General features: G+C 40.5%; 1 protein-coding gene across 7 annotated transcripts in view; it reads left to right on the forward strand.

The window, feature by feature from the left end:
* The window catches only part of ORC3 (origin recognition complex subunit 3), a 34869-nt gene that overhangs the window by 1592 nt on the left and 11748 nt on the right, over positions 1–21529 (forward strand). For all 7 annotated transcript variants that reach the window (XM_083497544.1, XM_083497545.1, XM_083497547.1 and 4 more), the window contains 11 exons: positions 1881–1978; positions 3095–3239; positions 7137–7241; positions 9262–9413; positions 9988–10124; positions 11938–12097; positions 12291–12404; positions 13280–13413; positions 15320–15383; positions 18236–18352; positions 20764–20843. In XM_083497544.1, coding sequence (XP_083353670.1) covers positions 1881–1978; positions 3095–3239; positions 7137–7241; positions 9262–9413; positions 9988–10124; positions 11938–12097; positions 12291–12404; positions 13280–13413; positions 15320–15383; positions 18236–18352; positions 20764–20843 — 1306 coding nt within the window. The remainder of the gene's footprint in view (positions 1–1880; positions 1979–3094; positions 3240–7136; positions 7242–9261; positions 9414–9987; positions 10125–11937; positions 12098–12290; positions 12405–13279; positions 13414–15319; positions 15384–18235; positions 18353–20763; positions 20844–21529) is intronic.

The following is a 21529-nucleotide window of genomic DNA, read 5'->3' on the forward strand; positions in this document are numbered from 1 at the left end:
AAATTCAGACGGAAATTCAGACAGTGCCATCTTTATTTTCCCATCAGTTCTGGACATCTTTTGTAGTAAATCAAGGTCTTGAGGGATTCTTTTTTAAAGGATCAGGTCATAGTGTAAATTCCAGATTTAAAATTCTGCACTTGACATTTTCATTGTTTCCAGTGCTGGTATAATATTGAAAAACAGCCACTCTCCTAGCTTTACACTGTGAATTTATTGACTGCTATGAAGGTCCTTTGTATTTTTAAAGGCAAGGATAGTAGGACAGTATGTCTATCTGTTTTCAAGGTAAGTAAAAGTGAAATAGTGTTCTTTTGAGTATATGAGGGTTTCTTAGATGTCATTTTGCTCCTTCCTTGTTCAGTTCAATCAGCTGCATCTCAGCCTTTGACCTTCCTCTCTTGTCTGACCATGGTCAAGTCCATTGTTCATCTTCAGCTTCCCATCATAAACTTGAAATGAGCCTTGGGCTCATGGATGGGTGTTGAAGGATTTTTAGCCAACATATGTATGGTCTCATCCTTGGCAAGTCATTTTCTGTGAGTCTCAGTTCCCCATCTCTAAATGGAAATAATGCAGTGGCTACGCCTCAGGAGCAAAGGCAAGCACACAAGGATAGATGTGCAGCAGCAGTAAAAAGGTGAATTCTGTGCTAGGAAGCATTAGGAAAGGAATTGAAAATAAAATAGCCAATATCATAATGCCAATATTCACATCTATGGTGCAGCTATACTTGGACTATGTATTTTTAACTAGGAAAAGTCTTTTAAAAATTGAGTCATTGCTAAAATAATCCAAAGGATTATCACCATTCTTGTATTGATTATTTTTACCTTATCCATATCCTGCTAGATTAGATTTTTTAAAATTGCCCTCCATCATACCAGGAAATAAAAAACAATGTATTTCCAAGTTGAGTGCTTTTCTGTAGCATGCATTGAATAATATGCAAGGAAACAAGTTCTGCATATGTTTTCCATGTATATTACTATTTGACCCGAAAATATTTTGCAGGGAGGGATAGGGTTTACTGAATATAGTATTTATTTTTCTTCAAATTTTAAGCTACCCTTCCTTCTTCATTAAGTTTACAAAAAATAAAACAAAAATTATCAAACTAAAATATATTTAAAATATAAAGCCGTTCTATTTAAAATGATATATTATCAACGGATCACTAAAGTACAGCAGCAAAGAACCCAATTATACTGACCACAGACATCTCAACCCCAGAGACTTATTGACCAGTTCATGAAGCTTGGGCTCAATTTGGCTCTTCACCATTGAGCAACTGACAAGAATCACCTTGTCTTCGGAAAAATTGTTGTGTGAATCTATCCTCTGTAGAGGGCTTATTCAAGTAAATATGATACAACATTGCTCAAGATTTTTTATGGGCAAACCTAAATACTTGGATCCTCTTTCTCTTCTACACGAAAGTCGGAGTGACACAGAAAACCTAAAATGAGGGTGAGAGATTATGGGAGTTGTAGTCAGTAGCATCTGGAGGGCCAAAGATTTCCCATCCCTGACTTAAAGGAACATGGTGGTGAAATGTAATTAGGGATTCTGGCTACAATTTTATACCTACTTAGCTGGTAATAAATCCAAATGAACTCAGCGGACTTCATTTGGGTTGACATTTATGGATACAGCATTCCATACAGAGGCTGTATAAATCTTACATCTTTCATAGCTATTGGTCGGAGTTTCTTTCTTCCTGAGCTTTGTCCTGACACCAGTTGCAACTCTCAGTTAATTTATACCTCTCCTGTGAAAAGAAATCTTCAGTATTCTGTTACACTTAAGTTTTTTGCTTGAGAGGAATTTTGTTTTATAAATATTGAGTGTGAATGTCATTTTCCTCCTTGTTTTTGTAGCTGACTATTTTAGTAAAGGCAATACTGACTCAGAGGATAGTGAGCTACGATTTGATACTTGTCAGTTGTTATGGAAACAGATTAAATGTGAAACAGAGGTGAGTGTTGCTGCTTTTAACATTAACCATGAGATTTACTTAAGTCAGTTGTGTCTTGGGTGGGGGAAGGAAGCTTTGAAAATGCTTTCAGTGAAGAAATAATGTGATATGCAGTCTTTTCTTTTACTTAGCCTGTTTGATGGGTGAAACAGCAAGACTTTGAGCAATATTTTATACCCAAACTACTCCTTAACCTCTTAAGGTACTTTTTGCAGACTACCTGTATATATTGTGGGTATCTTTCTACAATGTGTGAGCTGTTAGGAATGAGCTTGTACAAGGAGACAGATTGGACATCCCTAGAGCAAACCATGCATATGCTTTTTCCTGTCAAGAATGAATTCCACATTCTTGGTCATCAATATGCATGTAAATTCCCCATGGATAACCTGGTAGAGAAGGTTTTGTAAACTGAAAGAGGGTTTTATTTTACCTTTTAGACCGTTCATGTTGTGCTGTTATTAAGACTTCAGTCTTTCGCCCTGTTGCTATCTGTAAATATGTATCAGTTGACCTAAACATATTTAGGCTTGAACAGATATTCCAACAGATATTGAAGGGGTCGAAGACACCTTGGCCCCCTAGAGTTGGCGCACCTGCTTATGGCTGACAGAAACAAGTTGGATTCTGCTTGTACATCTTGTGTATGGCCTCAGCATGAATTCAACAATGTCACTGTCTCAGTTACTACTTAATTTGTTCCTTTTTTGCTGAGGAGCATTTGAACATAAAAGCTACTCTGTGGAATTTCTGTTGTCTTTGAACTGCTAAAGGTATCAGATCTTTGACTTTTTAGGGTCATATCTGTCTTAAGCAGCAACAAGTAAGGTATTGAATTTTTCCTACAACTGATTCCCCATCCCCCATATTCGTCTAAATGGCTTTAAGAACCCCGTACTCAAATAGAACATTTAAATCGGAATCGTGAGTTGACTGAAACAGCTATGGAAACCACAGAAACAGTGTCTATAAACAATTGACAGGAAACCGAAATAATTATGTGTTGTTGTATCTTGATTAACCTTTGGGGACTGTTCTTTAAAAATACACAGAATAACAATACGTCTCTTCATTCAGGCAACTAACAAAGTTCTGTGCATGTTATCTTTTTAACAGCAACTACAAGAGGACTTGAATAAAAAATTGTTTGATAACCTCATAACATTTTTGAGACAATCTCATTCAGACTTCCAAAAGAAGAAAACAAAATGGGCTTGTCGAATGAAGTCCAGTGAAATTCCCACTGCAGCTGTTGTTCTAGGTAACGTTTTATCTGGCATTTTTATTTATTTATAATAACTGCCGTAACTTGGTATGAATCCTAAAATTAAGAAAAAGGAGAGACTGGGTAGAAGACTTAATATAGGCAAGGATCATAACATTAAGAATTGTTAATGGGCAGATTAGACATGTTGGCAATGTATTTGCCAAACTGGCAACAGCTTAATGCTAACACAGGCTTTTCAGCAGTTTGCAAAGTGTTAAAGCCAATTACACAAACATTTAAATATACCGTATTTTTCGCCCTATAGGACGCACTTTTCCCCTCCAAAAATGAAGGGGAAATGTGTGTGCGTCCTATGGGGCCTGGTGAGCGAGAGGCGTCGGTGCGCACCGACCCCTCTCTCCAGGCTTCAGGAAGCTATCCGCAAGCCTGCAGCCCGAAGCACGGGGTGTCCTCCGGAGGACACCCCGTGCTTCGTGCAGGTGTCTGCAAGCCTTGCGCGCCCGGCGGGAGCCTGCAGCCCGAAGCACAGGGTGCACTCCGGAGGGCGCCCCGTGCTTTGCGCAGGTGTCCGCAATCCTTGCGCCCCCGGGGGAGTTCCCGCGGGCTCGCAAGGCTTGCGGGTGGGAGCCTGCAGCCCAAAGCACGGGGCGCCCTCCGGAGGATGCCCCGTGCTTCGCGCAGCTGTCCGCAAGCCTTGCACGCCCGGGGGAAGTTCCCGCGGGCTCGCAATGCTTGCGGGCAGCAGCTTGTTCTGTGGGCTGGGGTCGGGGGAAGCTCGGGCTTCCCCCGCCCCAGCACCGCGGCTGGGGGGGGAAATAATTTTTTTTCATTCCCCCCCCCCAAAAAACGAGGTGCATCCTATAGGGCGAAAAATACGGTAAACAGCTATAATTAACATAGACAATAATGCAATCCTATTAAAATGCAATGTTGTATCCAACATCGCAGTTCCATGCATACAAAATACTTCTACATGTGCAACAGAACTTCCACTTCCTCTCCTCCTTCCACCTGCAGCCCCTTTCCAAGCCCCATCTGCTGCAGAGAGTTGGGGGACTGTGGAGCAGATTTGGCAGGCATATACGGGGAGGAGAGGAAAGGAAAATCCCATTGCACTAATGTGTCCATTTCCAGTGTTAGATACAACCCACAATCCAGAAGGCCTGGGTCAAAAGATGAAAGGAATATCTGTATAAACAGGTGCATCTTCTACAGCTGGTTGATTGCCAGTACAGATGAGTCCTTGGGTTTCATCAGGGAGTTATAACACTGGTGTTGCCAGTGAAAACTCATGTCTGTGTTACCATAAGGCATTAATTATCAGGCCGTAACAAGACTAATGAGTTCCATTTGTTGATCTTAATGCCTGTACCAAGCAATTGAGGGGTATCTTGTCTTTCAGTAATTTCATACAGAGCACAGTTGTTTGGGGCTTCTACTGTTTTTAGATCAGTATGTCGGAAACGGGATCTGCCCCGGTCACATAAGGTGAATCATTCACTTTTAACAAGAAAAGAGCACACAGGCAGATGCACATTGCAGAGAGACAAACCACAAAGAGCTTTTCTCCTCAGCTGAGCTCCATCCAGTACTCGTCAAGTATGCAATGCTAACATGGAAGTAAGTCAATTAAATTCAGTAGGACTTACTTCTGAGTAGACTTGGTTAGGATTACACAACTCCCTTCCTCTGGTAAGAGATACTGCTTATATCTGAGAGGATCACTTTTTCCATAGAGTTGCATTCCTAGATTTATTTCCAATAATCCTTGGATATTTCTAAGTAGAGATGTCCTAGCAATTCTCTAAAAGCATGAGTGAGGAAAATATATTTTCTTGAAGATGGTGGGGAAGGTATAGAATATGCAGACCAGATTATGTATTCAAACTGATGAAACTGCTATTAAATTAACTTTGGTGTCATCCCAGACCAGAGTTTGTTGTCTGAGTAAAATAGTTTAAACATTTTGGCTCACGTTGGTAGCTAGCAGAGACTTGTGTTTGCCACAACCGGCTGCTGGAGGGGCCAGGACTCCTTGGATACCACCCTGTGATTGAAGCTCATGGCAACTGTGAGGCCTTGCTCTCCTCCCAAGCTTCTGAGCTGGGAAAGAGGGAAGGATAGGACTCATCTTTCCTTTGCTGATTCATGACATTTAATGTGTTGGCAAATTATTGGATATGTGCCACCTTCATTGCCAGAGCCTAGTTATTTCAGTTTTGTGTCTACACATTCCTTCCAGGGTGTAAATTATTTATTTTGCCTTTGCTTTTCTGTGCCTTTAGTTGTTTTGTTGCTTCTTCACTCAAGCTGCAGATCCGTTTGTTATATTGCTAACTGCCTTTGAACTTCGTCTCAGTTTTAATATGGAGAGCTAAAACAAAGGCCCAAACCTCCCTTGGGCATGCATTACTAGTTGCATGACCTTTGAATCATAGCCGGTGTGAGGGGAGGATGTCCTTTTGGATTTATAGCTCTTTGCATTTTTGCATTTATGTGTAGATTTAACAGTATGTCCTCAGTTCCTTTGTCTAAGAGCCAGTTCTCATGTCAGCCTCATAATGAGGCATAACAAGTACAGAAGCTCCCCCTCTGTCTGAGCAATCTACTTCCAACACCACAAATGGTTGTAGATTCTCACGCACCCTCCCCCCTCCCATTGTCTCATTCAGTCTGTCAGCATCTGTTTTCTCCTCGAGAGCAGGACATGAAAAAGGGCAAATGAGAATGCTGGAACTGCAGCCATTTAAGTCTGTGTTGAAATTAAATACAATAAAAAAATATCCAAATTGGCTACTGGTAGTGTTCTTTCTTAAAAAATGAGATCTTTATATTTTTTTAAAATGGGTTTCCTTATATTTTCCACCCACCCACCCCAAATAACATCCTGGATATAGATTTTTAAGCTAGCAGGCCTATTGTTCCTTATATTCTGTGAGGTTAAGCATTATATTGTTGTGTCTGATCAGTTTGGACATCTCCTGTTTTATGGTAATAGCTAGTGGCTTAAATGTCTACAGCCAGTTCTTTGCCACAGAGAAAGTATATCCTAGTTTAATTAAAAGTAGTGAAATACTATTTAAACAGCTCTTTTAAAAAACCCTGACTTCTGTCCTTCACATATTATAAATGGTGACTTTGCTTATTACTTGGCCACGATTAATTTCTTCAGAAGTTTTGGAAGGGAAATAGGCACTGAGCAGTTAAGATTGCATCTTCTGACAAAAGTTGATTGCTTTATTGATCAGTCAGCCCACAGTTTGTTTATCCTTCCTCCTACTTCTGATGTACTTGTAAATTTTCCTTTCCCTTCTTTCACTAGAGAAGAGGGGAATATATTGACCTTTAAAATAAATTACGATATGCAAGGCAGATAAAGTGGTTGTTCCTGAGCTTATATATGGAGCCTTCCCTTAACTTAAAAATGTTTTTGTTAATCACTTTTTTCTAATTCAGGCTGCAATCCTATGGATGAATTTCCTAGAAGCAAGTTCTAGTTGAGACTTGCTGTACAGTGGTACCTCTGGATGCGAACGGGATCCGTTCCAGAGCCCCGTTCGCATCCTGAGTAGAACGTAAGGCGTGTCTGCGCGTACGCGGGTTGTGTTTCACATGCGCGTGACGTCATTTTGAGCGTCTGCGCATGCGCGATCGGCGAAACCCGGAAGTAACACGCTCTTTTACCTCTGGGTCACTGCGGAGCGCAACCTGAAAATACTTAACCTGAAGCTACTTCAACCCGAGGTATGACTGTATATATTAAAAGATATATTTAACTAGTACAATGTAGATATAGTCCAAGATAGTCATCCACATTACTACTGTTTTACTTCTACAAATGTAAAATGACTATATGGTAAGCATGATAGAAAAGTATATTTTGTCACGTTTAAATGCAAACAGCACAATTCTGACTTGTCTTACTCCTAGGTGTCAATGTTATGGACCATGATCTGACATTTAAAAGCCTCTCAGAAGTTCTTCATGATGATGTTACTCCTTTTGTAGTGTCCCTAAGGTCCAAAGAATGTCCAGGTAAATACTGTAATAACTTGAAGAGGCTTTTTAGTTAAGTAGCATGCGGAATAGGGGAAGTATTCCTAGAAATACAGTATATTTAGGCCTTTCCATCATTAGCCCTGGCAGTCAATGTTTGCTTTCATCAAAGTGCTTATTATTATTATTATTATTATTATTATTATTATTATTATTATTCCCACCCATCTGGCTGGGTTTCCCTAGCCACTCTGGGTGGCTTACAGATTATGTAAAGCAGAAGAAAACATCAAACATAAAAAACTTTTCGATATAGGGCTGCCTTTAGATATCTTCTAAAAGTCGTACAGTCGTACCTTGGTTGACGAACATCTTAGCAGTCGAACGTTTCGGCTCCCGAACACCGTAAATCTGGAAGTGGGTGTTCCGGTTTGCGAACGTTCTTTTGGAAGCTGAACGTCCAGTAGGGATTCTGCGGCTTCCAATTGGCTGCAGGAAGCTCCTGCAGCCAGTCGGAAGCCGCACCTTGGAAGTTGAAAGGACTTCTGGAATGGATTCCATTCGGCTTCCAAGGTACAACTGTATAGTTCTTTATCTCCTTGACATCTGAAGGGAGGGTGTTCCATAGGGAGGGCACCACTGCGGAGAAGGCCCTCTGCCTGGTTCCCTGTAACTTCGCTTCTCGCAGTGAGGGAACCACCAGAAAACTCTTGGAGGAGGAACTCAGTGTCTGGGCTCAGCGATGGGGATGGAGACGCTCCTTCAGGTATACTGGGCCGAGGCAGTTTAGGGCTTTAAAGGTCAGCATCAACACTTTGAATTGTGCTTGGAAACGCACTGGGAGCATTAATATTCTAACACGACTAGTTCAGTGGGTTCAAATCCTTTCATTCTATACTGGGTATCAATTTGTAACAAAGCTTTTGTATATATAGCTTAGAAAATTGGTTTTGACTGGGCATTTCTTATCTCTGGAATATACACACTAAGTGCAGAGATCTGTCTTTAGTTTTAAAAGTTCAGAAGCATTTATTAACTCTGAGGCATTGTTGTAGTGGATAAAATTGTTGTAGTGACTTAAAATGCAATCTAGGCTCTCTTGCTTTCTTCCAAGTGTCAAGAGATGATAGCCTAGAATTCAGTCATTTTGCACAAGTGAAATTTCACACGTTTTGCAGTTTCAAGTATCTGCTTCTACTATTTTTAAATATGGAAGGCAAAGGGAAAGATCCATTTCTTTCAAAAAAAATATAACTGGTAGACTTACTTTCAATTCCTTTCTAGAAGTGAAATAAAATATTTTGCTTAAGTTGGAACTGGGCCAGAAGGACAATCTGATGGTAGTGAACAGCTTATTCCAAACAGATCAGCAAACTGACTCCTAGTTCTTTCTGTTCAGACAAGTTGGTAAAGATGCTGTTCAAATAATACAGAACACAAGAAGCTGTGGGGGTATCTTGAGTACAAAGGACAAAGTTGTGTTTTTTTTTGCAAGGGGGCCAGCATAGAGAAGAGTTATTTATTTCATGTACTTACACATAAGAGAGTCAAATGACTTTTGTATGTATTATGTGTTGTATATAAACACATTACAGGTTTGGTAACATTCCAAACAATAAACTGAAATTTGCCTGACCTCCTGCACTGTGTGATTGCCTTTTATAGAGATGCAAGTGGTCAGTGCATATTCAGTGCTTCTCCTATTGCCAGCTTGAGACCTTTAACTGGAGGTGTCACAAACTGAATCAGGAAATTTTTATGTGCAAAGCATGAATTCTATACTGAGTGGTGCTGTTTTAAACTATGCAAAATAAGCACACTTTATTCAGTTTTCTATATTTTAAGAATCTAGGCTGAAGAACTTGGTTTACCTTTGATGTAAATTTGATACAGGATTTGGTTGGTTAGTTTAGTCCCTGAATGAAAATTAGTGCACAAGTCTTAGTCACATAATTCCTTGAAAAATACAGTTATTCATATTTTTTAACAAGATTGCTGAGAAATCTAGCATTTTCATTATTATTTTAAATGTTTGTGTATGCATATTTGTATTGTCAAGGCATAAAACAGCTCCTGCAAAAGCTGATGATTCAGCTGATGGGCTGTCATGTAGATGTGGACTCATCCGAAGAAGAATATTCTAAGCCTTCCTCAAATCGGATACGCTGCTCCGTGGCATCTCTTATTGATTGGTATAGGAACATAACCAAGGTAAGCTTCAGAATTGCCTCTTGTAACATGTCACTGTTTTCCAGACTTAGTTCCCACCAGAATTTTCCCTGATTTGCCCCATCTAGTTAAATAGCTTTATTGGTGAAGTGTAGATTACATGAAGATAAATCCTTTGTTGGGATAGATGCAAAGTACTTTAATGGATAATCCCTCTTCCTAGGGAATTCTGGGAATTGTAGCTGTGTGAGGAATAGGGGTTTCCTAACAACTCACAGCACATTCCCCAGGAAGCTGTGGGGGAAGCTGTGATTGTTCAAAGTTTTATGATGATGCTTTAAATCAATAGCGCAGATGGTGCCTTGGTCTTGCTAAGGTAACAATTTGCACTGTCAGTCTTAACACAAGCTAAGCTAACACAAGTGAGGGTTTTTGTTTGTCCTCCACTCCACTTCATTCATTCATATATATATGTATGTGTTAATTACACGTATATTCCATCTCTCATTCACCATGAACTCAACAAAATCTTCTATCCAGGCACTGATTTTAACCCTATTTAGCTTCAGCAATTTTCTTTTTGTACTTCCCCCCCAACATGCACTATGACTTGAAGGAAACTGATACCGAATCTCCATGCCGAAAAAGGATGTTCTCTTCCAGACATCTGGAATCTCCTCCAGTTGTAGTTATTTTCAAAGACTTGGAAAGTTTCACAACCAAAGTTCTGCAAGATTTCATATTTATTAGCAGGTAATATGATAGATTACATAAGGGGGCGGGGTTTGTTCTAATTCATGAAATCAACTGATAATCTTGACTCATGCCTGCATTATTATTATTTTTCTGTTTCATAGTAAGTACAAATTCAGGTTCAGGTTACTCTGTTGTGTCATTTGATGGTTACATTATAGGCTGGGGGCACAGTGATGTGTACAATTCAAATGTGGAAGCAGACTTGCAGCCCACTCCTATGCCTCCCCCCCCCCAAAGTAAGCCAATAAGGTTGCAATGCAGTGCATGCTTACCTGGGAGTAATATATCTCATTTAACTCAATGGGACCTTTGTTTGAGTAGTCACAAATGAAATTGCATGGTGGATTTAGTTTTTAAAAAGAATTCCAGGAAGTGTGCATAGAATAATAGCCAAAAGATATTTAGAGAACAAAATAGGAAAAATCTCTGGGATTTCTGAACAAACACTGGCCTGACGTAAAGAGCTAGCTGAGAAGTGATCTAGAAATCAAATAAGAGCCTCAGCATAGTTTTACATTTTCTTTTGTTTTTTTATTGACGCAAGCACGGCAGTAACAAAGCCAGGGGCACTTGTTTGTTTTAAATATAAAATAGTGATTAGGCACAAAAGTCAACCTCCTAATTCTGTGAGGTAGGTTTGAAAGTATGAGTACATTAGTGGATGGAATCTCAAAGCCAGGAGGTCTCTGAGCAGCATCTTCAGGAGCAAGGACTGTGTTTGTGCCCTGCACCACACTTTACCTGTCTTTGCACCAGCAGAGGTAGAATAAATCATGCAGATAAACAAACATGTGAAAGTTGTCTTTGTCTGCATAGTTTACAAAGAATCCAGCCTTTCTTGCTGTGTAGTACAGTGGTACCTCGGGTTACATACGCTTCAGGTTACAGACTCCCTAACCCAGAAATAGTGCTTCAGGTTAAGAACTTTGCTTCAGGATAAGAACAGAAATCGTGCTCCGGCAGCATGGCAGCAGCAGGAGGCCCCATTAGCTAAAGTGGTGCTTCAGGTTAAGAACAGTTTCAGGTTAAGAACGGATCTCCGGAACGAATTAAGTACTTAACCCAAGGTACCACTGTACTTAATTTTTGCTGCACACAAACTTGTGTGTTTCCTTTGTTCTATATATCACTTTCAGTTATAATTTGAACTTGAGATATAGATAAAAGGAAAGCTTCAGATTTATTTATTTTTAATCTACTTTCAAATCTATATTTCAGCTGCAGCTCTGGCTGTCCAGATGTTGCTGGACTCCCAACTCCCATCGGCCCTAGCCAGCACGATCAATCCTCATAGATGATGTAGTTCAAGGCTGCTGGTTCTCCATTCTGCCTGCGGTCTTGAACTACAGATAGTGCACTGAGCAGGGAGTTGGACTAAGTGGCCTCCAATCAAAACCCCATGATTCAGTGATAAATGGCACAGCACAACATGTACCTATTAAACTGAGCACAGTGTAATAGCTGTGTTACACTAGCCAACACAGGACTTGACAAAACTCCTCTTTCTGATGTCTTCCTGGGAATGTCAGCCCCTGACAGGCCACAATATGCAGCTGATTAGCTCCATTCTCTTTGGTATGTATCAAGTTGTACATGCCAAAACTAGGATGGCCAGAAGGATTTAAAGGCCACATTCCACATGAATAGAGGGTGTGAATTGTAAAATTATGTTTTTGCTTCCTTGCCTCATTAATATTGACACCACTGTATTGTTTAATGTTGGGGTGGGTGGTGGTGGAATGTATTGCCCTCTGATCACGATATACAAATTTAATTTCCCCTTCCTGTCTTTTTCTCTTGTGTGCCATAGTCATTGTATACAAGAATTTCCACTGGTACTTATTTTTGGAATTGCCACCTCTCCAATGATCATCCATAAGTTACTTCCTCACACAGTTTCCTCTTCGTTATGCATAGAGCTCTTCCAGTCTCTTTCATGCAAAGAGCATTTGACAAAAGTAATTGACAAGGTAATTGCCTTTAACTACAAAGGAAAAAGTAGTTTTTATTAAACAATATGGTAAAAGTAAATGTAGATTTTTGAATGCAAGGCAACACCCTTTTAAATGTGTCTTGTATATGTTGGGAGAACCCGCCAAATTATGTAATAAATTGAAAGGAGCAAGGTTTTAATAAATGTTATTTACTTCTTTTTTACTTCAGCTACTCCTGACAAGCCAGTTTCCCTTTAAACTTAGTGAGAAAGTTCTGCAGGTGCTAATAAATATATTTTTATACCATGATTTCTCTGTGCAGAACTTCATCAAGGGATTTCAGGTAAGAACAACACAGTTGATGAACTTTAGATGTTACATTTCTAGCAAACTTATAACAAATAACACTGCACAGTGCAATTGGGTTTCATATTATTGAGTACTTCTACTTACTTCCCTGCACAAACAGAACTGGCATGGAGAGGAGAAAAACCCTTCTCTTTGATGTCTGCTTTCTGTGTACAAAATCCCCACATATGTAATGGCGCTGTTTCATCTAGAACAGATTGATAGGTTACAATCACTCATTTAGCTGGGGATCACGCATGTGTCTTACAACATTGAAATGAAACAACAGTGGTTTGGCTGATTGATTTCACTCAGAAGAAAAGGAAATAGGAAATGAATGGGTGGGAAGATAAAATTTGTAAACTTTAACAAAATCTATTGAGCTATTTCTTCAAGAAAATACATGGAGTCAGCATGATATATTTCTGTAACACTGCTGTCCCAGTGAATAAATCTATCAGATCAGTTATGTATACATTAATGGGCTGGTTTCATAACTAATCCATCTGGTTGCATTTTGAAAATGTACTCTACAATCGGCATAATTGCTATTTGTTCAGAGTATATAATACTGAGCAGCAGTGGTGTTGGTTGCGGTTGCAGAGCAGGGTGGAATGAAAAAAGCAAAGTGGTTGATTATTGGTCTCTGTGGATAATTATTCTTTTGCCTTTTAGGGAAGCAAGTGATTTATGTAACCTGATTTACTGCCATATTTTTAAAAATGCATTGCACATGGTTTCAGCTTGATGCTAATTATTTAACAAAATAGATATATTTTTCCAATTGCTAATAATAGTTCTCATATTTTGAAAAATAAAATTTTGAAATCTCAGCATCGATATGCACTGTGATTACCTTGTTGCCTGCAGCTCTCTCTTTTGGAGCATTGTTATTCCCACCCACTCAGTGTGCTGTGCTGTGAGCTCCAAGAAGCTAGGAAGAGAACAGAAACGTTATCACACAGTCAGTGTGAAAACATTCGAAGACTGCCGTCTTTTAGAAGGTAAAAGATGAAAATAAATCACTGTCTGCCTTTAAGTGAATTTCTTTTCAAGTTTAGCCTTTCACATGTGGTTATATATGGCTCGTATAGTTGTGTGTAATTTCATATGAGACTGCATGCATGCTGTGCAGAGAGGACTCTAGAACCTGGTCTTGAAAATGACCATATTCCAATGGATCTATGCATGCATGGGAGACAAACTGTGTTTGCAGCTAGAGGGTACTTTTGCCATTTTTGCTGCAGCCACTTGCTGTGCTGAATGTGCAGGCTCCATTTTAAACTGAAAATCAACTTTCCTTGATAGCAGCATACCTTTAGCAGGATTTCCGATAGTCAAAAAGTTGATCTTCCTGTGCCTTTCCCTCTATCAACTTGCTTTAGCTCCATTTTTTTTTTACTTCATTTCCAAGACTGAGCTTCCTGTTGTTGCTATTAACCATCCAGACCTTTATCTAAGAGATTCTAAATGAATGGAACTCTAATGGAAATTCTGCTTGAAATGAATTAAGTGAACACAAAATTGCACATGGATATATCCCCCGCCCTCCGAGTACTATCTGTCTGCCTGTCTGATTTGCCACCTGGTACACATAGCCTGGAAAGTACTGTGTTAGATCCAGATCTCAACTTTTTTGAATGAAACAGCTCCTTCTGTCCATAAAAGGCTTTTGATCTACAGTGAGGGGGGAAAGTATTTCATCCTCTGCTAAATTTGCCTGTTTGCCCTCTGACGAAGAAATGACCAGTCCATAATTTTAATGGTAGGTTTATTGTAGCTATGAGAGACAGAATAACAACAATTAAGGTCCAGGAGTAGCCTAGCCAGTCTACAGACCTTAATCCCATTGAAAATCTGTGGAGGGAGCTGGAGGTTCGAGTAGCTACACATCAGCCTCGTAATCTTGCTGACTTGGAGAGGATCTGCAAAGAGGAGTGGGACAAAATACCTCCTGAGATGTGTGCAAACCTGGTGGCCACCTACAAGAAACGTCTGACCTCTATAATTGCCAGCAAGGGTTTTGCCACCAAGTGCTAAGTCATCTTTTGCAAAGGGATCAAATACTTATTTCACTCATTATAATTCTGGTTTCTGGGGTTTTCCCTGTTGTTATTCTGTCTCTCACCGCTACAATAAACCTACCATTAAAATTATGGACTGGTCATTTCTTCGTCAGAGGGCAAGCGGGCAAATTTAGCAGGGGATCAGATACTTTCCCCCCTCACTGTAGCTGGGAAATGCCATAGTGGAAAGCGGGAGGGATAAGAACGTAAGAAAAACCTACCGCATCAGGCCAATGGCCCACTTAAGTCCAACATTCTGTTGTCCCAGTGGCCAGCCAGATGCCTATGGGAAGCCTGCAAATAAGACCTTCTTTGGTTTCCAGCAACTGGTATCCAAAAGCCTACTGCCACTGACTATGGAGGCAGAGCATAGCCATCATGGCTAGTAGCCACTGAGAGCCTTATCCTCGATGAGTTTGTTTATTCCTTTTTTAAAGCCATCCAAGTTGGTGACCATTGCTGCCTCTTGTGAGAGCAAACTCTGTAGTTTAACTATACGACTTTGATGGTCTCCTCTCCACCTGCTCCATCTCCAACACTATTCCAGAGGATCCCCCAACTCTATGGAGCAGATTTTTGTAGGGTACAAGAGAGAAGGGAGAATTTGCAGAAGGCAGTTTTTCCACCCCTTACACCAGCAAGTGCAAAGTCTAGATCCAAGCCATAATTTAGAACGTGCGTATTCCAGATGGGACAATAACAACAGCTCATCTAGTATAAACTGGTAGATTCCCAAGGTTCCAAAATACTGTAATGAAGTCACTTCCTTAAAAAAATGAAAGAAATATTGTATGGTTTGGTTTGGCTTTTCCTTTTTTGAAGCACACTTTTCTTTTCTCTTCAGGTTTGTTGAAAACCAAGTATCAAACAAGCAGACAGTTCTGCTGACTGATGATGAATGTTTAAAGGTAAAATGTAGGCTGAAAAACCCCCTTAAGCTTTTAAACCCCTGAGTTCAAGCATTCTTTCCTACTGTGCTAAACAGCATAGAGTGAGCAGTGGGACCAAGGAGCAGCCCTGCTCCCAGCACTGCTAGCTCTATCTAAGCCCTCCTGCAGCATCCATGCATACAGCAGGTATGTTTGTAGGGAGAGGGGCCTCTTCACATGTAGTTGGACATGCAAAGGTTTTCCCTAGAATCTGGTGATTGTTCAGGGTTTGATGAACAGGCGGTCACCAAAATGCATGACAAATCTTTTGGATAACATGCATTTCTGTGTAAGGCAGGAATGGGGAACCTGTCTCAGTGGAGAGCTGCATGGTGGTAAGAGGCAAAAGTAGGCAGAGCAATGAATGTGAATGTTACTTTGGTACAGTAGACAAGTTTCTACACACATGTGCGTGGGCACACATGCACACCCTTTTTATCCTCCACCTGGCCAAGGTGGAAGGTGTCCTCAAGCTATGCAGAAATATTCAAGGGGGGTGAAAAGCAGGGCCAGTGAGGATATGGAGAAACCTAGAGGGTTGTGTTTGGTCCCCAGCCCTGATATAAAGCCCCCGGATGTTGCAGAATTCCATTCCATTGAAGTCTTTCATATTACACATTCGTTAATGTGAGCCAAACCCATATTTTCATGTGTTATGTGTAACCAGCCCATTCACTAAGTACGGCTTGTCTCTTCGACCTGAGCATGCATAGGATTATATCCTTCCAGCAGCACTGTGCTACTTTTATGTATTCAGAAGTCAATCCCATACAGTTTAGTGAGGCTTACTGTTGAGTACGGAATGAATTACAGCTTCAGATGTTTATATACAGAAATTCATGAGCTTTAGAAAAGTCAACTGAGGTCCAGTTTTTTATACGATATAATGCAGAATGTCCAGAAAGATTTATACCTGATATGCATTAAAATGCTGCTCTGTTGTCTTGGAAGTGAAAGATTCTCTTTGGAAGATTACCCTCCTCAAGTCATCTTTATCTGCTAGAAATCATTCATCAAATGAGAGACAGAGTGGCAAACAAGGGCAGTGAAAGCACCAGTGATTCAGTGCTGCATCTTTCCAGCTTAGATAAGGCTTTCATAAAACCGAAATTAAATCTTCCTCCTTTGGGAATTGTCAAACTTTATTTCAAAGTTATAACAACGGTTGAACTTAATAGAAAAACCTGCCAAAAACAACCCAATACCATCAAATAGAGAAGGCCATAGCACAAAATTATCTGTCAGATGCAACCAATAAATTTAGCAGAACTGGCACACAAATGGATTTCCTCTGTATATCTGTAAGGGGCTGAAGATCTCTAAAGTAAATTTTGTGTGATAGGAAGATATAATCTCAGATCAAATAATTCTGCTAGAATAGAACAAATGGACTAACTTCTCAAAATACTGACTTCTTCCATCTGTAAATTATAAGAAAATTTGTCGGGCTTTGTTATGGCACTAAGTTTTCAGTCTCTGCCAAAAATTTATGTAGTCTGCTATTCCCTGTATAAAGGCAGGCATTAAGTGTTTGACTACATACACACATAGTTTTATTTGTTGGCTTTTATAGGAAGAACAATGAGATTCATTTTAGCCAAGAGATAAGAAGTTTGAGCTTCAGACACACAGGGGCACAGCTTGTTGGAGTTGTAAGGCAATCTCAAACACAAATGAACTTCCTACAGGAGATCTTTAATCACAACTAATTTAAGACACATTGATTTCAATGGGTCTGCTCCTAGGTATAGTTAAGTCTTGATCCAAACCATTAAAAGTTTAAGTTGCTTATCATATCATTTTGAAGATTCACTGTTTAAGAAGTAGTTGCTTTATTGAAGACTTTATATTCTGCCACAGTAGAGGATTTCTTTTAAGGGAAGAGAGTCTGTTATTCACCTCTATACCAAACTGGTGTAAAATAATAGTAGTAAAATGGGGAGAATAGAAAAGGTCATTGCTTTCTCTCTGATAGTTGCCACCCACTGCCCTGGATATTGTGGGTGTACTCCTTTACATCCACTAGGAGGCAGATTCTTTGAAGAAAAATTGCCCAGGAATTGGTCTAGGAAGCACCTCTCACTTTCACCCTTGAGCCAGTCTTTCTCCTGCCTGCAAAGTACCTTTACTTCTGTTACAGATGGTTACTATTATTTGTTCATTATAAGCTAGCTAGCACGTATGAATAGAGTTCATTGTACTCCATTTGCAGAATATAAATAACAGTTCTTTCTACTTTGTGTGTCTCTTCTTCATAGGTATTTAAAGCAGCCTTTTCCTGATTTGTCACTACAGAATCATTATTTTGAATTAATTTGGTATTGAATATGCAAAATTTTTGTGATGGTGGTCCATATCAGCCAGCTTTCTCCCCCAACACTTTCTGTGCAACAAGTTAATTTTTATAAACCATTATCAGAATAAAAAGGCACGCATCAGAAGTAAAAACAGTTTGTAAGGTGGGGGTTTTGGGGTTGTTGTTGTTTTTTGTTGTTTTTTAGTAGATTGAAAATGCTATCCTGAGTCTGTGTTTAAATGTAGATTATGGTCTTTTCAGCCTTAGGGAACAAAACTTTATCTTACTTTGATCCAATCAGCAATAGGGTGGGTGGACATTTTCAATATTATTTTCTTGAGGACAAGAAACTTTTTTTAAAAAAGTTATTGGCATACCAGCACAACTCCTAAGACTGTAACCCTATACACACTTACCTGGGAGTAAATTTCATTGAACTTTGAGTAGACATGTATCAAATTGTGCTATAACTTGTACAGTTGGACTTGCTGTAGCAAGTAGTAGGCTAATCAGACATTTTCCTTTATCAATTTAGGAAACAACACAAGAATTGCTGCAAGACCTACATACTTACCATGAAAATTATTTTCCAATTCTGTGTTGTCTTCATGCTTTCACATCTTCTCTTCCCAAGTATCCATTAGGCAAACAAGTATGTACAAATCTTTTCTGCTTCATGTTTTCACATCTTGAGGAGTTTGAATTCCTTTTGCAGTCCTGCTGCTTCACTATCTGCAATAGAGCCCAAGCACTATTGAGTTTATTTTTCTTTCTTTTTACTGTTAGTATCACCCAATATCCGTGCATGTACATCCATCTCAGTGTCTTCTTGACTCTGAAGCAAACACTTAGGTTTTTAGGCCTAGTTATATTGGGTTGCATCTTAACCTGCTGGCCACAAATGGAAAGGCTGCAGTTGGACCTGCAGAGAGTCCTCTGTGAACCGGATGCTTACATGGTGGGAGGAAGAGGTGACTTCTGCTTATCTTTTTCCTACCTCCTGTCCCCCAGAACTACCTCCTAAACTGTTCAGGATGATCTCCCAAGTGTCTCAAGCAGATTTTCAGAGAGAGGAGATTTAGCAAAAATCATTACCCATGCAGGAAAGCGTTCAGTTCATGGAGTTCTGTTCTGCATAGCTCTGGAGGATCAAAGATTTGGAGCCATCTAATTGCTTTGGCATCCTTCTGGAAGTCAGTACAGTACTTGAAGGAGCATCTCCACCCCCATCGTTCTGCCTGGACATTGAGGTCCAGCACTGAGGGCCTTCTGGCAGTTCCCTCGCTGCGAGAAGCCAAGTTACAGGGAACCAGGCAGAGGGCCTTCTCAGTAGTGGCACCTGTCCTGTGGAATGCCCTTCCACCAGATGTCAAAGAGTAAAACAACTACCAGACTGTTAGAAGACATCTGGAGGCAGCCCTATTTACGGAAGCTTTTAATGTTTAACAGACTATTGTATTTTAATATTTTGTTGGAAGCCGCCCAGAATGGCTGGGTAAACCCAGCCAGATGGGCGGGGTATAAATAATAAATTATTATTATTATTATTATTATTATTAATTGAAACTGTACTCTAGTTAAAGGGCTAGGAAATAATAAAAGATACCGTATTTTTTGCTCTATAACTCACTTTTTCCCTCCTAAAAAGTAAGGGGAAATGTGTGTGCGTCCTATGGAGCGCATGCAGGCTGTGCAGCTATCCCAGAAGCCAGAACAGCAAGAGGGGTTGCTGCTTTCACTGCACAGCGATCCCTCTTGCTGTTCTGGCTTCTGAGATTCAGACTATTTTTTTTCTTGTTTTCCTCCTCCAAAAACTAGGTGCGTCTTGTGGTCTGGTGCGTCTTATAGAGTGAAAAATCTGGTAAATGGTATTTAGAATTTCAGTAATGGGTCGTGGAGTGTGTTCCATAATGTAATCATTATGGAATCTGAATATATTATTTATCAGAATATATCAATCAGAATATTTTTTTTCTAGTTTTCCTCCTCCAAAAACTAGGTGCATCTTGTGGTCTGGTGTGTCTTATAGAGCAAAAAATACGGTACATTTCCCAAGGGACAGTTAAAGTAGCTTATGTCTGTAGTGTAGATTTATGCATATCCCATATCACACAAGTGTCCTGTTTGGGGCAGGACACCCTAGTTTTACAGAAGCCACTTGGCTTCTGGTGCCAGTCCCGAAGTCCCATTTTGGTTCTCACCACCGTTGCTGCCACAGCCACCAGTGTACTTCTGGAAACCAGTGCCACACTCGCCTGGGAACCAAAAGAGTGCCAAACCAAAAGACGCAAGTTTGTTGGTGCTACATTCTCCTATTCCTCCGGCACTGCTTCCGGAAATGTGTGTGTGTGTGGCAGTGAGCAGTGGTGGGTAAAGGGCTACTGATGGCAAGATGCGGCGAGGAGGCAGTGTGTAAGTGCGGTGGGATGATGTGGAGGGGGAAGCAGCAGTGGTGCACACAGGCAGGCAGGGGCGAATGGTGCAGGGGGTGGGGGGGGAGGCCAGCAGAATGGTGCGGCAGAAGGGAGGTCATGTCCTAATTTGCACTCCCAGGATTTTTGAGGGTATGATATTCATCATTTTCCTTTTCCTTACCATCATTTTCAACTGAATTGGTTTTCTTTGTAATCTGGGTCTTGGGCTACAAACACTCTCCCTGCCAGTGGTGGAGCTTCATGCTCCGGCACTGGGGGCAGAGAGCAGGCGGGGGCGGGGCTGACACGCGTCCTGGGGCGTGGCGCGCAGCCCACAGGGGCGTGGCGCTCTGCCTGAGGGGGCGGGATGGCCAGCGCAGGCGGGGGGCAGCCGCGATGGCACGCTGCCAGGATCGCGCTGCCAGGGGTGGGGCGCTCCTCCCGCACACCTCTTCCTCCACCAGTGCCCCCTACCCCATTTTAAAGATCTGAATGGTGTTGAGTCATCCACATTTGAGGTCAGTGAGTTCTGAGGACTTCCAGCTTTTCATGAAAACAGTGACAACTTAGCCCTTTGTGTTTTAGATTTTTTTAAAATGCTAAATTTAGTCTATTCCATGCTTGTAAAACGTTCTCTTCTATTTAACAGATCAGAGAGTTATATTGCACATGTTTGGAAAAGAAAGTGTGGGAAACAGAAGAATATGAGTCAGCTATTCAGCTGGTGAGGTAGCTTTCTTTCCATTTTCTTCTTGTGTTTTCGATATTTTAAATGCCTCCATCTGCTATTCAAGAAGAACTCAAGAATGTTGCCAAACAGGAAGCTTTTTTGTAACTGACCGCATTGTTTCTCTTTGATAAAGTGGATGTTTTTAATTTACATTTCTATCCTTTATAGTGGGGTTGCCAGCAGGGATACAGAGCCAAACTCTAATTTTTCATTCATGCTTAGTAACGCTGTGAGGAAAACCATTGAGCTCTTAGTTCTGTTCACTGTATCCTATTACATTTCATCCCCACCCGTTTTCTCCAAGGATTTTGGGACAACAAACATGGCTCCCTCCCCCATTTTATTATGTGAACAAGCCAGTGAAGCAAGTAAAAATGAGTAATTGGATTAAGATACTGAGATTTTGAACCTAGAACTTCCTGTTTCAAGCCTGACACTCTATTCTCACTACATTACTCTGGCTGTCATTGGTGTGTGCATATGTATACACGTACTTTCAGCTATAGATGTGAGGATTTTGAGGGTATGGTTTTGATTTAGAAGTTTTTGCTGTGAGCCTTCCCATCAGGGCTCTTATTGTATCTAGCTATCCCTGGTGACATTTCTGTGTAATTTCCCATCTTCACAATGTTCTTACAGTAGTCCTGAATGCGCTGTGTTGAAATATCTTGAGTTTGAATGAAAG

The sequence above is a fragment of the Podarcis liolepis genome (genome assembly GCF_965112155.1).
Source record: "Podarcis liolepis genome assembly, chromosome: 3".
Classification (NCBI taxonomy): domain Eukaryota; kingdom Metazoa; phylum Chordata; class Lepidosauria; order Squamata; family Lacertidae; genus Podarcis; species Podarcis liolepis.